This window comes from Dermacentor silvarum, chromosome 5 (genome assembly GCF_013339745.2).
Source record: "Dermacentor silvarum isolate Dsil-2018 chromosome 5, BIME_Dsil_1.4, whole genome shotgun sequence".
Lineage (NCBI taxonomy): Eukaryota > Metazoa > Arthropoda > Arachnida > Ixodida > Ixodidae > Dermacentor > Dermacentor silvarum.
The window spans coordinates 33,471,070-33,492,893 of record NC_051158.1 but is presented as its reverse complement, the minus strand read 5'-3'; the positions used below and the strand labels follow the sequence as shown (position 1 = coordinate 33,492,893).

The following is a 21,824-nucleotide window of genomic DNA, read 5'->3' as shown; positions in this document are numbered from 1 at the left end:
GTTTAGCGAAGAAATACTGCAGTTACCTCCGGTACATCATGTACAGGCTGCACTGCTTGAAAGGGCTATTTTCAAAACACTCTCAGCGCCCAGGCGTTACAGCAGGGGCATGGCTAGAATAGGGTAGAACATTCAAAAGCGCAAAGTAGGAAAAAGAGCGAACTGCTGAAATGATAGTAGTTTGATTACACTCGAAAATGCAGCTAACCCTAATCAGCGTACCTACCTTGCTAGTGATAGTCTGCTTGTTGTCGTATGCGTAGAAGACTGTGCGGTTCTCCCTGAACCGCGAGAGGGCCTTCCAATCCACGCCCATTTCCATGGACGTTTGCTGGCAAGGCTGCACGGGAATGGAATGCAACGACAGAATGAAAACTGAAATCGTGACGCGAACTTTCTACAAACCGCCCCACATGCTAGACCGACGACGCGATCTTCACAGCAAAGTGTGCTAATCAAACGCAAAAGTTCTAGCATCTATCTTGATGACAAATGCGACTCAATAAATGTTTTCTACACCTCTGTGAGGTACACAGGACGGGGAAAATGTTAACTGGTACAACATTGCACGACTCATTTTGAGTCCGCACTTACAGTAACTGCTTCAAGGCACAGAGTTTCCGTCGACAGTGTTTTTCAGTGTTTTTCGTTCTTCTAGTTTTGTTTTCCCTGCGCGGAAGGATATCCGGCGGCACTAAATGTGCCTACTTTTCTTCAACTCGTATCAGTAAAAAAAGAAAAGGTTGTACTTTGAGCACTGGCCGACTTCCGTTCTGAAATTACAACACGCCCCCTAAAGCCCCGAAGTGAGCAGTTGTCCTTCGGCACTTTGTTCGTATACCTATGATTATCGCGGAAAGTATGATGTCCACCGCTGCTATCAAGCTTGGCCAACAAATGTTACCACTTTACCGCGAATCCCTTATGTTTATCAGGCACTCCAACTAAGGTAATCGGCACAAACTACTCGAGCAAACGCGAACACAACAAAGACAGAACGGCACAACAGTCGTCGTAAAACGCGCGACATAACCTTTTAGCGCGACTACTCGAACGAGACACGGCGAGGAAGTGACGTATACACAGGTTTCCCTCGTCGTCTCTCAGAGAGTTCAAGTTTTCGCGCTGATAAGTTGTATCATGGATTACAAACTGCCCGGGTGTCTCACAAAACACGTGGTACGCTGCATTTCGATTCCGGAAATAATTGCAAAAACGCCAATTAGCAAAAGTGGGGAGAAGAGGGGTACTCCTCGCGTACCTCCTTGAGGCCCGTGTACGAGTACGCGAGCATGTTGTTCCTGGTGGGACCCTTGTGCGCCTTGATCACCGTCATGGAGAGCGTGAAACAAACGTTGTTCACGCGCAGCTGGCGCCGCCACGGGTGGACCCTCCACAGCCGGTACCGCTGCACATCAGGCGTGAGACATGAGTAGTCCAGACGCGGAAGTTTGTCTCTTCGTTATAGTATTCGGGCACTCGTACTGGGACTAACTTGCATGAACGCTTGTAGACCTGTCTCTTGGTAAAAAGTAGATCGACTTACAGTGTCTTAACGGCCCAAACCTATAGGTGCAATGCGGGACGCCATTGCAGAAGCCTGCGGTTTAATTGCCGGCTACGCCGGTGCCTTTTATCGAGCCCACAAAAGAGGGTATAAATACGAGCGTTTCCGCATGCTCCTCCACCCAAAATGCAGGCGCCGCGGCGGCGGATCGCTCGCGCTATCTCGTGCCCGGCAGTTCAAGAGGGGTAACGTTAAGGGACACGAAGGCAGCGGTATGAATTAGACAATGATTGGGAGTAACTGTGTTGAAGTTCCTCGAAGAATTAATTGACGAGTATGGAGCTCCTCGCAGAATAATCTCCGACTGTGGGTCATGCTTCACTTCAAAATTGCTTCAAGAGTTTTGTGTCTCGCGAGGAATCAAAATCACATGCACATCAATGTAACGCCCACAGGCAAATGGCCAGGTGGAACGTATCAACAGAGCTTTAGTACCCACGATATCAAGCGCCATGGAGTACGCGACCCATCGTGACTGGGATGCTCACTTGCGCAAGATTCAGTTCATTTAAATTCCTCTGTCAGCAAGACAACCGGAAAATCAGCATTTGAACTATACTCTACAGATATATGCCCGAGCAAGATAGTCGACTATAGCTGATCTGACCACTCCCATGGGATGTGAGCCAGCAAACTTGCAGCGTTTACGAGAAGCAGCTAAGAAAGCTATTGAGGCAACACAGCGCAAGGCAAAGAGCCAATACGATCGAAAGAAGTGCCCAGCATTACGATGTGCGGTGGGCGATGTGGTAGTGGTGAGACGTCCACCAGTGCACACTGGTGGACGTCTACTAAAATTCAACTAAAATATTGCGGTTCTTTTGTTGTGTCTCGGGTACTTCCTGGTGACACATACGGACTCATCGACATGAATTTCCATGGCAAGAATGCCAGTCTGTATTCTACGACAGCACATGCAAGTCAGTTGAACCTATTCCGCAATGTGTCCGAGGAGGAAGTCGACAGTGATGAGGATAGCTCAGTCTCAACCGCTCTGGAACTACCTGGGCCAAGACAAAGTGAATGACAACGAACGAGACTATGATATCTCCAGGACTATGTTACTGACTGACTGAGGGTAGCCAGTGGGTCAGAATGGCCGAGTGTTATGAATAGGTGGCACTGTCGAACCTATCATCATCAGCAGCAGCAGTTGGTGCATGAAACGCTGTGGTATGCTTGTGACTTCGCGCGCTCCGACTGTTCTGTGCTGTTCTTGCGATGCATCTCCTTTCATTCTATTAAAACCTTGTTTGGTCTAACCACGTTTACACAAGGAAAAGGAAACGCAGTCGTAGACGTTCAGACAATAAAGCGATGTAATTCATTTGTGAAATATACAGCTGTTGGACATAGGTCGACTCGAGCACGGCTGGTGGTACTGGAGATCGTTGCGAGATGCTTAGCTTGGTGCTGGGATTCATGGCAACATTGAGCAGTATGTGGATAAGCAAGCCTGTGCAGATTTTAGCAAGTAATTATTGAAGGAGGTGGCGGGCTGGGTCTCCTCGATCCAGCTCCTATCGGAGATTTCTTTTTATCACGCCGTCTCTACCTTCCAATCTCGAGGGTTCATCGGTGTTTCACGGTTAAAAAAGACTCTGCGCATTTCTTACCATAGTCGTCATTTTTGTCGGCTAAGAACTACTGCTATACTGGTGACGTAAAATTGACCTGGTCGCTTTCTAACTGGCATCAAGTCTGCAAAGCTATACGCTGAAGCCAAAGCTTACTTTTTTATGCTCCCGGAGATAGAAATTAAAAAACATAGTAGTGGTTTAGAGGTAAAAGTGAGAGAAATGTGTTAGCATTAAGTCGCACCTCTTCGATGTCACGGATTTCTGGTTGAAACGTTTACCACATTGCAAAGCGTTGCTAGTAGCTCACTCGACACACGCACTGCTGCTTGAGGAGCGAAATAGAATTGATGGTTCGCAGCAGAATTTTTAATGCTCCTGCATTGAAAGTCTGCAGTTGCTCTTGCTCTTTAATGCGCTAGCATTGAAAATCAAGCGCAACTGACGTACGTCATCAACTGCTTCGCCTACCATGTACACGTCCTTGTTGTACGATCCGGTGAACGGCTGGTACGGATTGGGGTACCGCTTGCTCTTCACTTCTGGCATCTGCACCACTTGGGTCTCCAGGACCAGGAACAAGGGAATGCTGCAATCATTCACGCGCGCACTTCTGAGTGTTCTTCTGAAGGAAGAAAGTGACTGTACGATGCAAGAAAATTGGTTCGAGTGCATAGGTGAGCTAGAACAGAGTCGGTTTAAGCAGGGAAGCTTCGCATGATTGTATCGCCGTTCAAACGTATCTCTGAAAGCACAAGAGCCCGATGCTATAATCATTCGGCCACAGACTCACGCCTAAAAAAGGCGGAATGAAACACCTTTACGAATTTTCCTCGTGAATGCGAGTGCGTTGAGAAGCTTCGCGCTTAAGGCGCGTCGCGTAGCAGCAATTCGCTTATAAAATTGGAGCATGGGCATCATTCAGTCAAGACGTTTTGACCCTCCTAGTTGACGATGAAGGCAGAAGTTGTGGGATGCGTTCCTCGCCCAAAATGGCTGCGCATCGTTCATCGTACTGTGGCACTGGGGCGCGTTTCTACAAGGTCACCCACATCGTGTTCTTGTGATTCGACACGTCTCAGTGGTGAATAAAACTTCCACTTTGTCTGCAGAGTCCACCATGGTGGCTCGGGGGCACGTTCGTCACTAACACCTGCGAGGTATCTCTCGTCGTAATGTATCATTTTACACTGCTCGTTCACGAAAGCTTCGCGTGCACCGATTTCCACAGCCACTGGGATCTGCATACGTCTTTTTATTTCTTCAGCTCAAATTTCAAATCAGTCCCGTGTGCTGGTGTTACAAACCGTCGTCCGAGAAGCGCCTATTGTGGTCCACTTCAGCTCACTCAAACGTGATAGAAACCGGTATCATTTTGTCGTGCCTAAAATCGGCATTCCACAATTCTTGTAGTTATGTCATTAAGTAAAGCAAGTTTTCATATTAAAAGCGGCAGGGTGCGCTTCCTGCATTAAAAGCTCGCCTTAACGAAGGTGTTAACGCTGAAAGCCATGTCAGTGGCCTCGCCAGTCGGTATAAGCATGGTCGCGAATTGAGTGTTATTACTACTGCGTACAAATTATCGCATAACTGAAAAAGGTTTCCAAGGTGATGTCACGCAAAAATTTCATTTGCGGCACCGCAGAAGTTAGGCAGCATTTGTTCTGCTATTCCGATGAAGCCAAATAGTTCTCAGAGGCCAACGAAGGAAGGCTTATTTTAAACCCTGTCAAACACTCAAAAAACTTCGTCTGATGCGTCACGCGTGTCGGGTATTGTACTGCACTGTCATTCGGCCTAATGTATATTGGTCAATCTAGCAAATACAATAAAGTGCTTTTGAAGTAACCGATGCTGTCTATATTGGTCAATCTAGCAAATGCTTTAAAGTGCTCACGACTACCAACGTCGATGACCATGAGCAACCGTCGTGCATATGGAAGCTGCACTACGCTGCACACGCTAGCACAACGCGAAAGACGAAGCACGTAACTGACACACTAATACAACGCGCAAGACAAAGCACGTAACTGAATCGTCACCGAGTCAAATCAGCGCGTACAGCGCGTCGTAATTGCAGCCTCCGCGATCAACTTCAGAAACATTTTCAGAGCTAATTTCGGAGGCCACGCTCCGCTGTGCTGAGTACGGTGAACGCCACCTAGGTGGCGTTGGTAGTGCTTCTTGATGCCAGCGTCCCTTCGAATGCTGGCATCGAGGCGTCGTAGTGCTGAGACCACCGAAGCGTTCACTGTCGGTGCGCGTTAGTGTCATAATGCAGTACTTCTCTTTTCTGCTCGTAGGCGGCGGCACCGCCCCGAGCAAGAGCGCGGGTACACGGAGGAGTGTTAGATATATAAGGCGCGTCTGTGAGCTCTCTGCAAATGCGTTTGTGGCGCAATGGGTTAAACGCTCGGCGATCTATCGTCGCGGACCAAGAGGTCGTGGGTTCGATTTCCAAATTTTGCATGTTTGTGGAACCTTTTCGCATTTCCAGCGATAGCGGCTACGTTCGCCGGACGCCGGCGGCGGCATCGCGAACCGAAACGGCTATTGAAATGAGCCCATAACAGCTTACGCTGTAAAAAAGTCGCAGTTTCGCCCGAAAGGCGAAGCATCAATTGCGATAGCAAAAATAGTGGACATATACAAAGTAAATACAGTAGTTTTATCCGCCGCATAAACTTGTAAACATAGGCAAACTAACTAAATTAACCAGCATGGTGTCATGCGTGCGCAAGAAAACATGGACGCATCTCACTCGATTACCGCGGAAACTGGCTGTCCAAACGCTGGAGTGAGTCAGTGCAGCAGCAGCAGCGAGCGAATTAAGCTTCGTGCCGGTGCTCGCATCAACGCGATCTTGGCCGCGAAAACACAGGGAGGCGCAGAACGACCCCCTCCCCTCCCCCCGTAGCATTCCTACCCTCCCTCCGGAGCGTTGTGAGCGACTGGAAGACTGTGCGCTTCCTTCCAGCTTCCCGCCCTTGCGGGCGCGAGCCGCGATTGCCGGCTCACCGTCGCATGCTTTCACTCGCCCGTACAGCGTACGGCGTGCGGCGACGATTTTCTCGCCTGTGGACTTTCTACGGAACCTCACGGTGACGGCGACGACGACGGCAGAAAGGTGCCTTGAGTGTCCATATAATTGCTATCGCAATAAAAATTTGATTTCCTCAAACCTAGGTCAGCACTGACGGCCTTGTAAATGCTCCGTATTAGTTGAAAAAGAGATACTATTGAAGGATGGAAATCATGCGACTGATGAGCAGACACACAATTAACTTTATTTTAGGTACTGATGAGATTAAAGAAACTTTTCACAATCATCAGTCAGCTGACCAATGTGTGAGTCAGCCTTCAATTGCGTTGACGGAAAAGAAAGGTAACTCACTCTGTCGGTTGCGCCATAAACACACGGACGAAAAGTGAAGTGCCCTTAAGCTCCCCCCTCTATAGCGATCAAGGGACATGCAACGGCCCCACAACGTCAATCTTTGTTTTCTTTCAACCTTAGCCAAGTGTTTTTTTTTTCGACCAAAGTAATATTTTGTGTCATGCAAATCCAACAAATGTCTCCTTTTACGTCCGCCTTCTGGTTTCATTCTTGTTTTATTTATTGCCGTGGGTCGCTGGTACTTTGTTTTAATCACTTCTGCTGGGGCGAACTTCTTCATAACACGAACAGATGTTCACGGTCCCTTCGAGTTTGTCCTGACGAGTGTTCAATGAATTGTATATCGAAGGCGTTCGTGGCTGTGTGGGTAATTTTCGTATGCTCGGGTTTATCACGGCCTCCTTTCTTTGTGCCCCTGCAAGATGTCTGCACGTTAAATGTATGTTCTTTCGTTGTGTACTCACCTGGCCAGCCTTTCGAAGAGGCCCTTGGTGAGCTCCACCGTCCTCTGCACTTTGATGATGAGGCTTTCGTTGTTCCTCATCTTGTGCACGAAGCTCTGCGCAAGGAATTCGAAAGATGAGTGAGCGTTATGTTAGGTTGTTGTGTTACGTTGCGTCAGTTTAGGATGCGTTAGGCCAGGTTAGGTTGGGTGAAAGCACACACGGCTGACGGAATCAGCGTGCTGCTCCAAACAAAACATTTCCATGTCAGAAGCATAAACAACAGTGATGCAAGCACTTGGTATCTTTCCAAATACCTGACAGGGCGCACCTTTTCAAAGGGGCTCTACGACACAGGAACCACAATAAACAACGAACCCTCACTGTCACCTTGTAACGCTTTCATGATATATTGGGCGAAATATTATTCGCTAATTGGCAGCAAGAAACCTACTATACCGTTCGTTAGATCGTTCGTGTTTACCCGTTGCTCGACTGAACACCGTGTTACGGTTCACATCTGTGACGGGCATTTGTGTCACGTGTTCAAAGACGACGCCAAGTGTGTCAAACTGTGGACTAACACGTGGACAACCAAGACCTTTCGGTTGCTTAATGACTCCGAAATTCCCCGCGTTTCCAGAGAGCGCAAAGCATGAACGAGCATGCCTGCGCGTAATCGGCGTCTGTGTGTGTGTTTGCGCCCCATGTGCGAAACCTTGTCTCTATCCATCTGTGTGTAGGAAAGCTAGCGACGTCCGCCTCAAGTTCCCTAATTATCATAAGTTTCAAGGTGGCGCCATTCTCTCTTTTCCGCTCCCCTCCTACTCTAATTTCTCTGCTACGTATAGAGCGCCGTTAGCACCCCCAAAAGGTTCGAAACCTCTCAACACGCGTGCAAAATCAGATAGCTTCTAGTTGGCGTCGTATTACATTTATAATCATTACTCGTCTTGAAACTGTATTTAAATCCTACTTCACGCGTATCTTGGCGTAAACCATGCTAAGTGGAAAAACTTTGGAACCTTCTCCCTGCCGCGTGACCGCAATAAGCCAATCCTGTACCGGCAATGGCGGGAGAGCGCGAGGATTAAGACAGCGCTGGATGAAAGATTAAAGCCACCTTGAAATGTTTTTAGCTACGGACCTTAGTCGAGACATGACGGCCACGCCAAGACGCGCGTGTGGTGACCGACGACGGGTCTCTCCTTCTCCTCGGAATTGGCGTTACTGGGAGAGAGAGATGGAGAAATCCTCAGAGAGAGTGTCTCACCTGGCAGAACCTGATGAACCTGGTCCTGTGCATGTGGCTGGTCATGACCAGCTCGACGCCGCGCAGCCTCTCGAAGCGCAGGTGTGCCACCAGCGCCTGCAGGACGTCGCCCTCGTTCCAGGTGCCGGCGCCCCACCGAAACGACAGGTACCGCTCGCGGTTCTTGCTCAGCCCGCTGAAGACGCGGTAACCGTCGAGGTCTGCAAAAACACATCCACGCTGCTATATCCACCAGCCGTTCACACAAATCATTCTACCGACAAAATCAAGAGGTCGAGACTTGCCACAGGCATGTCTATACAGGTCACATATGCCTGTCTATCATCACATACGCATGTCACATACGCATGTCACAATATGCTTGTCTATACGGGTCACATACATCTTGCCCAGCTCTACGTGGGCCTCGCATAGGCTAACCAGATCAAGGAGGGTGACCCAGACTTATCGACATCTACAGGAAGAAATGTTTATGCAGCATCATTTTTTTTGAACGTCTCTATATACGCCTGGTATATCAGCTGCAAGCCAGCTCTACCTTACTCAAACCTTCGCCTGGGCTAGGACTCGAAACCGTGAGCACAGCGTGAGAGACGAGCATTAAATTGGGAAGCCACCATCGGTGAAGCGCCACGCGAGATGGTATACCTAACGGTGACGTACGTCACTTCCGAAATCTCGCGCACGTGGTGCGTTGCTCCATTCCGGAGATCTCGGCGGTGCTTGCCTGCGATATTGTTTCGCGCCACGCTTGGTGGATGTCAGCGCGATTCTAAATGTAGCACGGCCGATCAGAAAAGCACTCAACCCGCGACTCGTCATCATTAGTACGAATTTAATTATAAGGTTAAAAATGTGCTTGAAGAGGTCATTCGCCGTCTAAGATTTGCGCTTTGCGAAAGGCTCGCGCTGATTTGTTTGCAGCAGTGGCCGTCGCCGTCTCTTAGGCAATCGACATACTTCAAGTCGGTAAATAAATTGCTAAGGACAAAGAAAAATTAGCAAATATGGCCATCGAAAACGTGGGTTTACATAAAGGTACGCAGAATGTAAATGAAGAAACGCTCGCAAATACGGGATGTTTCAGCGAATATTTTAAAAACTGCCTGTGGCTTATAGCACAATTCTAGTTCATGCGCTGGTCTACTCGAAGAGGCGGACATTACTTGCCCCAAAGAATTGAAATGCACAGTCGACTAATTAACAAACATTCACTAATTAACTTTTCACCTAATCGCCTTAAGGCCCATATTGCAATTTACAAGTTCTAGCCATGGAGTTTGCAAGGCGGATCCACTTGGAACGAAATCTCAGTTCTCAGGATGGCACCAGTTTTGAAATATTAATTCCCGATCTTTGCGGAGAAATGCATTGGCGTTCCAGTTTTGTTAAGAACGTAACTGGAACGCCAATGCATTTCTCCGCAAAGTTCGCAATACGGGCCTTAAGGTAATTAGGTAAAAAGTTAATTGGTTAATTTTTGTTAATTAGTCGATTGTGCCTTCCAATTTTGGGGGGCAAGTAACGTCCGCCTCATCGAGTAGACCAGCTCATGAACGATAATTGTGCTATCTGCCACAGGCAGCCTTTAAAATTGCTTTGAAGTGTTCGCTGAAACGCCGTGTATATGACAGATATGTCCGCTTCTCATATGTCAAACTATAGCGGGATAACTGCACCCTTTCATTTATCTTGCGTATTTCTCACACAAGCTGGCCAGTACCTCATTTTACTCGCTCTACAAGTGTGCGGCTCCTTTTCGTGCAGCACTACTTTTAAACGATGAGCCACCTGTTTCGTTGAATAGGCGGTGTTGCGACCGGGGGTCCGACGATTTGTGGTATCCATTCAGCAGGCGCAGTAAGAGGACGTGGGGCTGGGCCCGACACCCAAGACGTTTACACACAAGTTGATGAGGTTCGCGTTCAAGTTCAAGCGGTCGACCACCTTCACCAAGCGTGCGTCCGCTCTTTTCACTCCTTCGTTCTCTTTGTCCCGTCGCTTTCTCCCAATCCGGCGTCAGGAGACGGATGTCGCCATGTCCCGCCAATCCGGAGGTTCGTAGCAGTTTTTCTCCGAAGAGAGATTCATGCCAAGCACAGGCACCTCACTGGGCACGAACAGGAGAGGAGGGAAGCACATTGACCCCGTCTCCGGCGCGGCAGCGGGGGCGGATGATGAGTGACGTGAAGGAATGTTCCCTCCTGGCGGAGCGCAGCTGCCGGACATGAGGCGTCATGGTCGGGGATGGCTCGGACGGGGTCGTCGGCTCGTTCACCATTATATCCGTGATCGACTGGTTTCAAGGTTAAACGGCCGACCACAACAGTGGTAGTGGTTTCTTGAACGCGCCATGGAATACTTTACACGGGTTGTCCCATTTTTTGGACAACACAGCACCGTGTATACTTCAAAAGTTCGTCGCCCAAGAAAGAATTCGTCTTTGTTACCGATTGTTGTCACAAAGTCTGCATCAGCAAGAACTGACATCCTAATTACGTAATCATGTAATTTGTAGAACCAGTCTAAGAGCGAGTCTGAGTTGCCTGTGACGGCTACACGTTTTGAGAACCATTGACTTAATGTAGTCATGTGTTCGATAAAAAGCTCCTCAGGTCAGGTAACATGACGAAGTTGGGGCCACTGACCAAGTCAGCGTGAAAAAAGACGCAGGGACGTTCAGAAACCGGTACGAGTTCCGAAACGTCTCTGTGTCCTTTTAAGCATGAAATGCTTTTAGCTCCCGATTGTCGGTGACCTTCAAGTGACCTTGAGCCAAAACCAGAGCCGTTATCCGAGCACTCAACCGAGAACATCCGGGCACTCAAACTAGATCATCCTGGCACTCAAAACGAGAACATGCCGGCAAGTTGCGAGAACAAACGGAGATCATCTGGGCAACCAGTCAAAACTTACGAAAATGTGGTATCTAGCCCTAAACTTTTTGTCCAGGACCGCATTACACACGCTAGTAAATTTCTTCACAATATCACTCAAGCTGTAACTTCCAGTACGCTGAAGTTTTATTTGTCATTTCCAATAGCGACGTTCAAAAGGCAGATTCAGGGGACCTAAGGCCGCACATTTGCAGCCGACCACTTCGATGCGACAAGAAGAAAAAGTGGCGACAGACGTTGAACGTGTTTGACTGTTGCAAGAAGAAACGCGGTTGAAGGCGGCGGCACCACAGGTAGCAAAAGACGCCGAATGGTAGCCATTTCATGCTTACGCCTACTCTCGATTACGGGAGAGCCAGCAATTTTTTACCTTGACTTGGTCAGAGACCGCAACCTCTTCTTCACCACCGATTTATATAAGCAAAGCCCCGAAGATCGGTCATACCTCGGACCTGCACGTGGAGCTTTCCGCTGGACTCGGAGCGTCCGATGGTCAGCGGTCCGGTGTAGATGACGTGCGTGCAGTAGGTGTCAAGAGCCGCGCCCAATTTGTCGGCTCCGCGGCCGCTGGTGGCGCACAGCAGCACATTGGGCGTCACGCGTATCGGGGAGTCGTCTGCGGACAGGCGAGGAATTTAGACAGACAGAGAAGGCGAGGGCAAGGCAAAGAAAAGTACAAAGGCAAGAACAAAGACGAGGACAAAGGCAAAGACAAAGACAAGGGAAAGGAAGATAGATAGATAGATAGATAGATAGATAGATAGATAGATAGATAGATAGATAGATAGATAGATAGATAGATAGATAGATAGATAGATAGATAGATAGATAGATAGATAGATAGATAAATAGATAGATAGATAGATAGATAGATAGATAGATAGATAGATAGATAGATAGATAGATAGATAGATAGATAGATAGATAGATAGATAGATAGATAGATAGATAGATAGATAGATAGATAGATAGATAGATAGATAGATAGATAGATAGATAGATAGATAGATAGATAGATAGATAGATAGATAGATAGATAGATAGATAGATAGATAGATAGATAGATAGATAGATAGATAGATAGATAGATAGATAGATAGATAGATAGCGCCTCTTCATTAAAATGTCTGCGGAAAAAAGTCACGGATAGTCCTTAAATTAATATTGGCGCCGCCCACACATAATGGCACTTCGTGAAATTTGCTGGAAACTCATAAGTGAAAGTCTTAGGTAGCCTTCACTTACAGTAGGTCACCCACTGTTTTCGGTGTCTTGGCGGTTCTGCGCACACAGAAAAGCAACGAGTTACAGTGGCGTTATATCTAAACAAAAACAAACATGACGGGGTGACCTAATGGCATATTCGATTGGTTCTTTCACCGAGCCCCGGCAAAGCTTTGAACAGCAACTCGCCTTCAACGCGAGCATGCGGGTAAGCGGCCTCTCGTGACGACAATTGTCGTTAATGGCGTAGCCTCCGAGATCGGATGGAGCGCGCTCACCGCCCTATCTCCGAGGTCCTGCTAACAGCATCGATTTCCCCATAAAGGTTACTACTGCCTGGTCTTCGTGCTTGTAGCTTTAAACGTACTTCTGGCGTTACTACAACGCCTATTCTTTTTTTCTAGACAATCACAGTTGTCTCTACACAGCAAGGCAAGAAATCTCTACGCGCGTTCACAATCCTTGCGAATGGTTCCGTTTGCAACACAATATTTTGTTCGAAATAATTGATTTGCCATGTCGCAAAGCCGTTTGAAGCCAGAAGGAAGGAACTTAGGCAAATCTATGTACTGCCCATCATTCCTCATGTTAGCCAAACCGCTTATTCTTCTAATACTGCTTGGCAGTTCAATTTAGCGTCCTGGAATTACCAGTCGAGTATTGCACAAGTACCGACAAGTGCTTTAAAAATCGTGGGAGCATTTTAAAAAGAGGGTCAACTAAGTGTCGAGGCTAAAGAAGACAAGGTTGACGGGCATGGAGGTTGAAATGAGTCGAATTATTAAAGAGAATTATGTTGATGCTATCTGTCTATTCTGTCTATTTCTGTCTCCTTTTCATGATCCTTATTCACTCGTTCCGTACCTTATTCGTATCGTATTTCATATGCAATTACGTCGAGTTTGTTTTCTTTAGCTTAAGAACTTGACTGATTCCTTCTTTTTGACCAACGGGTCTGGCGGGCCGATCCTGGAGACTGTACCGTCTATGATGCAATGTGGTAAATTTTCGACTATATTGACCATAACCAGGCCCATGCCATTAATTTACCTACTCTGCGACTAATTCTTGCCTCTTGTGGACACCGGCGATGCCACCTTTCAAACAAATTGCCATGAGCGAGCCCTGCATAGCCCAAGCGAACTCGCTCCATTTGCCAAAACTGTGCCGTACGGCGGCTTTGCCTCAACATGTCTGCCTCTGCGGCAGTGCACCCTTTACAGGGATACAGTGCGTTGTTGTTCATTTTCGACTATATTGGTGCTAATTAGGCCTGTGATGTTAAGTCTACCTACTCTGCGACTAATCATCGCTCTTTGCCTTGTTTCCACCTACATTTTAATACCTTTTTCAGCTTCGTACGACACACCAACGTGACGAAATGTCTCCTTTCGTTTATGTAAACGATAGATAGTCAAGGCCCAGCAAACTTTTCTTTTGTGAGGGAGTCACCTATCCAGTGATCCCAAGCAGCCGCAAGTGTGCTCGACATTATTGGCAACCTAATCAAAATGCAAAGACGTAAATCTTGCAAAAAACTTCATAATTTCATTGTTTGAAAAGGCGCGCGTACAAAACACAGGTACTAGAGGAACGAGAAGAACTTAACAAATGCCTTTTCAATCCCCTTTTGTATCCGTGTTTTATATGGCTGCCTTTTTAAACCGCGAATCCCAACCAACGTGCCATAGCTTCCCTTCAACCCTCTGTTATTTTCTAGATGTGTCCGCAGCCTGCTATCTTTCTTACGAGGGTGCACTCATGAGGCTCGACAAAATTTCTAGGGAAGCAGTGACACCGAACAGCCACAAGCTGCATCCCGGAGTGTTTATTGGAGCCCCTACTTTTGCAACATTTTTCTTGACAAAAGCTTTTGCGTGAACACTCAGGCAACGCAATCATTGGTTACAACCACTAATCAGTAATGAACAAAAATTGAAAAAGAAAGACTGCTACGGGATGCCTCCATTCATCTACACACAGTTCTTTTTACTTTCTTAAGTAGCAAACAATTTCAGGCAATCATGGTCTCAGCAAAGCAAGAGAGATTAGCAACTCTCCCGCGAACCAATTAAATATGCGTTCAGCTATACGGACGAACATTACAAAATAGCACAAGTAAAGTCAGATCTTGTCAAACCGAACGTCAGGAGCGTTTCGTGTAGTTTACCTGGGGTTGTGTCCTCCAAGCCTTCAGAAGCTGGAACAATAAAAACAAAGCACCATTTTGTAAGGAATATTGTCACTATTATTATTCTGCGCACGTTCATATTTTCAATGGTCATTCCGTACTTGTGTATACAGCTTCAACCCGTAATGTGGAAAGCAATGTTCTCTTCGGCAAACTAACAAATAGCCTGCGTAAATTTGATGCGGGTTTCCAGGACACTTTTCGTGAATGGCTGGTATATATCTGTGCACGGTTTTCGTCTCGTATTACGAGAATTACGGCTCACAGTGCCGAATGCTCATCTTTCTCGCATTCCCTAAGCTCTATATGTCGCTACGAATGCATCGTAAACCTCTCTCGTCTGCGTAACATGTGCTCGATTTTTGCTTTTATGTGTTGTTGCCAATTTCGTATAATTTGTGACTTAGACGTTTAGTATCATAGCCTGTCTTCTGTGTGCAACAACACCGGATTAATTGTTTCGAACATATCTTCAAATTCAGCTTTTCTCACGCTTTTAGGCGTTTCCGGGTGAACCACTGCAGTGCTGTATTTGGATCAAAAAGGGCAATCTTGAGATTCTTATAAAAAGATTCCCTTCAATAGAGTGTAAAACTGGGTGAGTTGGTTGATCTTCATCGTCAAAGCAGCACAGAAAATAACGGCAACAAAATACCGAGAAGTACCCAGGACAGGCGCTGAGCTAACAAATACCAACAATTTTGTGCGCTGCTCTTACCATGAAGATTCGCTTATTTACTTTACACCCTATTTACTATTCACTCATTAACTTCCTACTATTCGCATATTCTACCTGCAAAATTGAAATCACGTCGTAACTGCAAAATTTAAAGAATTCCTGCAGGACCCGTCTCACGGTTACCGTCAACGTCAATGCGATTACAGTTCGAGCAGTATATATAGTGACACTCCTTATTGTCACCGTCTAAACGCGTCATGTACGAGCCGTGTAATGGCCGCCGGCCTCCTATATTGCGCTTCTCTCTGGACACGCCGCGTCATCTAGCGGCGCGCGCGCGAAGTCCACGCGATGTCTCTTTCCTTTTGCGTGGCCTCAGAGATTGCAGCGGTGGTGCGCCGCTGCGCATGAACCGTGTACTACAACCATAGAGTTTCTCACTATAACACCTAGAGGGTAAACTGGCGCCACCGTCTATGCGAGTTTCTTAAAGGGCTTCATGCCCTCATGGGAATGACGGGATTTGTGTCTACGAGGCTTGTGTTGGCTGGTGTTGAACGAGGCTTCGTCTAAAATGCGGATATGACTACACAAATAATGCGTTCTTATAGTAAAATCTACATAAAATGCTTTCATTCACCCATATTACATCTCTCAGTAAAGTTTACTGACCTATAATGCACAATAAAGCGAAGAAAAGCAAGAACAGACGACAAAATGTTCCAAAGCGAGCGATAATGTGGTCGCATGCCTACCAGCTTTAGCGGCCAGCTGATAATTTTTGCGTTTCATGTAATTGTGCATCCAATAGTAAGTCCTCAAAATTCAACAAAACGTGTTTTTGTGTAATAATATAGCTAAAGCAGTTTTTACGCGCTGTTTTAGCAGGAAATGAATCATTGTGACAGACGGAACGGTGCTAGCCAGGCGCGTCTTCAAGGCGTTCTGGCTCTCCAAGAACGATGCCAATCCAAAGTCACAATATACCGGCATTCCCATGGATACCACAGCGCAGCAGCGCCAGTTTTCACTCTGGGTAATATAGTGAGAAACTCTACGACTACAACCGAGCTCCTCTGTCGCGCTTACCTCTGGACAAGTTACGCCATCTAACGGGTTACCCGTGAAGTCCGCGCGTAGTCTTTGTCTTGCGTGGCCTCGGGGATGCGAGGCTCACCGATGCGTACTAACACTGAGAATTTGGGGCGCAGCGCTGGAACGTGGGCCTGCTGTACTTAAGAAACGCGTGTGGTGTGGGTTCAATTCCGCTCAGCACCACAGACACTTCAAACGAATTGAAATGCCTATATACAGGGCTTCTAGACCCACCACACTTTCAAAGCACGACGTCGCACGACCGAAACATGACGCACGCGCAGTACACCTCGCGGTGTACGGGAGAGCCTATTCGCAACTCGACAGCTAGGAGTCACGTGACCTCAGAAAAAAAAAAGTCATGGTGGCGGTACATATGGCTTGCATAGCTGTGGCGGGAGCCTAAACGGGCTGCGTCTTGTTTAGCGAGTCATTAGTCAAGTGGATAAAAAAAAATAAAAGCATGCTGGGAGGGGCGAATGTGCAGTGGCAAAGTTTGCTTCGCGCATTTTTGAGACTGTAGAGGATGCATAGCGGGATAGCCTCGTGAGCGGATGGGTGCAAGAGATGGGCGGGACGTTTTGTGATCAGCCTTTATTAATTTTTTGCAGTGACGAAGCATCGCAACTTGTTGAACGGCTCGTGACAGCTTGGCGAAGTAACGGCATCGCGATACTCGACCAAATCGATGTCACTTGACCCGCTCATGGACGCGTCGTGTGTCGCTTTGTAGGTATGTGCTTGACAAGTGCTGATGAGGGTGTAGTGCTAAATAGCTATGCAGTTTGTGTACGAGGTCTGTTAAAAAAGTATCAGACCTTTGGCCGAAGAAGAAAAACTGGCATAACTGGAGCGTGGAAACCTTATCACCCTCAAAGTAGTCTCCTTAGGACTCCACACACTTCTCCTAGCGGTGCTGCCATTGTTGGAAGCATTCCGAGAAGGCCTCTTTCGGAATGAAGTTTAGCTCAGCTGTCGTTGCAGCCATAATGTCCTCTCTTGTCTGAAATCGCGCTCCTTCCAATTGCCTCTTGATTTTGGGAAACAGCCAGAAGTTGCAGGGGGCCATATCAGGAGAGTAAGGAGCCTGTTGAACTACAGGAGTCTGGTTTTTCGCCAAAAGTGCGAGGAATGTGCAGGAGCAGTGTCGTGATGGATGCGCCAATTTCCTGTTGACCTCTTCATGGTCAAATCTTCTGTCATAATGGAATGTGCAGAAAAAGTGCTCACGCCCACTTCTTCCGCAATTTCTCGGATAGTCACACGACGGCCCCGCATCACCACAGCGTTCACTTCGGCAATGACCTGGTCATTTCGGCATGTTGATGGCCGACCGGAGCGTGGCTCGCTCTCCACCGATGTGCGGCCGTCTTTAAACCGGTTGTACCACTCCTTAATCTGTGTGCTGCTCATAGCATCGTCACCGAAAGCCATCTGAATCTTCCGAATGATTTCCACTTGCCTGTCGCCCAGTTTCTGGCAAAATTTGATGCAGTAGCGCTGCTCCAGTCGAGCCGCCATTTTCCTTGCAATTAAAAAACCGACGAGAGCACTGCGCAATACCTTACTCAAACGCTGCGTCCCAGCGACTGACGCTATCGGCAGGCGGGAAAAAATTCGCGCATGCGCACGAAGGTTCAAGGTCAGCTGATGCAAGCGCGCTTGTTTCATATCCACCAGCTGTTCACACACAAAAAAAATAATAAGGTCGGATACTTTTCGAACAGACCTCGTATAGTGAGAGCTTCGAACACCGGGGAACACAACAAAGTGCGGTTACGATTGCCGGTATTCGCGGACAATGCTATATGCACCAAAGGCATCGTCGAGACCTGGAAGCACGTATGAAGATTTGCGAGTGTATTTGCTGGAATAATGCGGCAACATCGAAGACTCTGCTGTCGTCTAGATCCATAAATCTTGTCTGTAGTTACGGGAATTGATTCACGCCCACCAGGTAGCCAATTTTCGGTTACCGTCGCGACGTCGTCCAGAGAGTCCAAATTTTTCTGTAAACTCCGCCATTAGGTCCGCATACAAGCTCCATTTTTCTTGGGTAAAAATTTAGTGGTTCATTGATGGGTCTCATCTGCGATGCACGTACCTGATGTGCCTTGAATGAACTCCTATAGGCCGAGAAGGGATACGTCTTCACGTAACCGCCCCAGTAGCGTTCGTCCCTCTTGGGGCCCAGGAGATGTGATCGTAATATTGCTTCATCGCTTAGCGATGAATATGATAAACTATCAGTATTCATCACTGAACACAAGATCGAGAGCGCGTTCTGAAGCTCGAACAATTGCATATACGCTAAGCGCGGCCGCAAGGCTCAAACCAATGCACGCCAAGAGCGACAACAAACACCACGAAATAATAAAAAATCAAGCTGTTTTTCTTTGCTTTTTTTTTTCTTTTTAGGGTGATCTCCGAGTCGTTAAAGAAGACGTAGCCAGTTTAAGCCATAGCCATGTAGAGCCGCGATGACGTTTGGATGAGGTCACGTGACCCCGAGCTGTTGAGGCGCAAATAGGCTCTCCCGTAGTGAAGGGCGTCTGTGCTGCACAATCGAAAGGGGCTCTGGGTCTAAAGTATAGGGCAGCAGCGAGCATAAATGAGATAAATCCGCGCTTAAGCTGCTCTATTATGCAACAGAAATTGTTGTAATTACGAGCAGACGTAATGCTAACACAGACACAAGATTCCTTTTGAAGTTATAAATCAGGGATTATGGGAACGAGAGTACTCCGCCCTTCAACCATCAAGGGTCATATGAACCGGCGTGCACCGAATGTACATATCTTTGCGTTTTTTAAAGCGAAGCTTTGTACCTCTACCAGCCAAGGGTTCTGTCGTGTCCGTCGTTGTAATCAAATAACGATCCCGACGAACCGCTAACAATTACAGGTATAGCAGTATAGCTTACTTGAATTCAGGCATTCAGCGTACAACTAAGCACTCGTTTTCGCAAGAAAAACCACAAAAACAAGCTTCAAAGTGATGAGCCAACATGATGGATGATAAGGGCTGCGGGAAAACAACGAAAACAGGCTCGGCGCGGTCCGTAAGATTAGATTGCAGCTGTTGCAAAGCTTATGCAGCTGCTTGAAAGAGGGTTGACGTAATTCGAAACCCTTCCAGCCTAGTAACTGCTTCGGTTCATTTTCTAGACTACCCCACTATGGGGTAGTCTAGTAGTGTATATCACACCAATCATAAAGCAGTAGTGAACATTGTTGTGAAGTAAATAATAATAAAGGCCGTGGTTAAAGTTACGTTGTAGTGTGTGAAATATCAAGTGCGCCGCAGTCACCGTGAGGGTGGCGTAAAAAGCTTCGCTTTCCAACCACCTTCACAGGGTGGATTGGCGGGAAATTTTTTTTAAAAACTAGAACGCACGAACATCGACCGCACGGCGTGTCAGCATTACGTCTCACACGCAGCCTTCGCAAGCGAACTCTCTGTGAAGTCATCCCCTTCTCTATTTTTTCTCGCATTGTCGGCCCGACACGTGACCTCCGAGAGACAGTTTATTAGGCTGAGAACGTAGGGTACACGGCAGTTTTTAATCCACGCGCAGTTGTTCGGCTGCTGTAGCTCTGCCTTCAGAGCCGCAGTGCTAAAAACCTATCGCAGGCTCTGACGTGACGATCGCGTGTCGGGCCGACTCGCCTGGCTTCAATCGCACAGCACAATGCTCCCTCCTAGTTCTTGCCCTGCATCAATACACGCCATAGCGCCAGCGTCCCTTACGCACTCGGTATACTAAGTACGTATCACGCGGTTCTAACGCTAGGTCTCTTGCATTGGCGGCAACACGCTATACTGAAATTATCTTGCCTATTTCTGGTCGTTTACGTTGCAACTTGAATGACGTATACCAATCGATGACAACAAGTTTGCCAGGCGAGAAAAACGTCATTCTTGAGTGCTTACTTGGTGGGGCGTCCGAAGAAACTCGGTGTGCGAAATGGGGCGGCGGGGCTGCAAGAGGATGACACGAGAAACGTTTCCATTAATCCCGCAATATTTTTTTTTACGCAAGCTCGCTGAAATGGTCTTTTTTTTGTAAGTTGGCTTCTCCACAGTGATAGTATGTTTGAAGAAAAGCCAGCTTTACAACTTTACTGATTACTGAATGACGGCAGTCACTCTGCGGTGCACGCCGCCGGTATCGCGACATTGTATGCTCACGCGCTCTTGTTAGCGTGCCCTTCCGATGCGGCACATATTCTGTGCAAGTAAGGTACCGTTACGTTCGTCTGAATAAAACGAATGTCTGCATGGAGGAATAGCGAGCTTTGCTGTGTTTGTCCACTCTGGAGTCAAGGTTAGAAAAAAACGTCGTCCAGGCGGGTATACTTACCAGCAGACATCGTCGAGCCTGAAAAAATGTACACGACGTTGATGATCGCAAATCAGCGAGTAGCGGTAAAAAGGCTGTCAGTGACGCGGTACATAAGCAGCTGCTTCCGTGCAATCATAGCGGACTGAAACGTGCTGGTGCACACAGCAGGACACGGCAGAGATCGAACACTGTGCGATCAAACCATACCGGCGAACATCCGCCGTGGCGGCGCAGATGGCTATGACATCCTGCGGGTGAGCACGATGTCCCGGGTTCTTTTCCCATCCCTATTTCGACGGGAGCAAAATGTAACAACGGCTCGTATACTTCAGATTTAGGTGCACGTCAAAGAACCCTGGGTGGTGAAAACCTATCCGGAGGACCCCCACCACGGCGTCTCGCAAAGTCCCAGGGTTACCTTGATACGTTAAACATCCATGAATCCATCACTCAATCAATCAATAAGCCAGTTAGTCAGTCAGTCAGTCAGTCAGTCAGTCAGTCAGTCAGTCAGTCAGTCAGTCAGTCAGTCAGTCAGTCAGTCAGTCAGTCAGTCAGTCAGTCAGTCAGTCAGTTAGTCATTCAGTTAGTCAGTTAGCTAGTTGGTCAGTCATTCAGTTAGTCAGCTAGTTGGTCAGATAGTCAGTTAGTCAGTCAGTTAGTCGGTGCGTTAGTCGATCGGTTAGTCAGTAAATCAATCGGTCAGTCAATCAGTCAATCAATCAATCAATGAGTCATACCGGCGAACATGAAGAACGTGGTGACGGCGATGCACAGGAGAAGAAACGTGGCCAGGGTTGCCGCAGTCAACCAGCGCAGACGGGCGTCGGCGCGCATCCGGCCCTCTTTGTCGTACTCCGGACTGGATCAAAGGTGTTTGAAATGCAGTGATACGTATACGAAGCACACACACTGCCACGCGTTGTCGTCGTCATCGTTTTCTCTTTCGGCGCTGTATCGTTTTTTTTTTTCTCGTTTCTTTTTTTTTTTTTCACTGGATTAGGCCAACTCTGCGGATTCGTCGCCGGGCAGCACGGACGCGCCTACATTAACTGTAAATTCCTGGAACGTCTTTAAGCAAGGTGCTACGCAATACAAACATGGAGGAGAAGAGCACAAGGACGGGCGTCGTGTTT

At 47.5% G+C, this 21,824-nt stretch overlaps 1 protein-coding gene across 1 annotated transcript; it reads right to left on the bottom strand.

Moving 5' to 3' along the window:
- Nucleotides 1-1,222: 1,222 nt before the first annotated feature.
- LOC119452344 (uncharacterized) lies at nucleotides 1,223-21,525 on the bottom strand. Its single transcript, XM_037714556.2, has 8 exons — nucleotides 21,429-21,525; nucleotides 14,549-14,578; nucleotides 12,400-12,435; nucleotides 11,600-11,770; nucleotides 8,258-8,457; nucleotides 7,006-7,100; nucleotides 3,616-3,733; nucleotides 1,223-1,408 (listed from the first exon to the last, which is right to left on the bottom strand). The coding sequence occupies exons 1-8, from the start codon at nucleotides 21,523-21,525 to the stop codon at nucleotides 1,223-1,225; spliced, it is 933 nt and encodes a 310-aa protein (XP_037570484.2).
- Nucleotides 21,526-21,824: the final 299 nt, after the last annotated feature.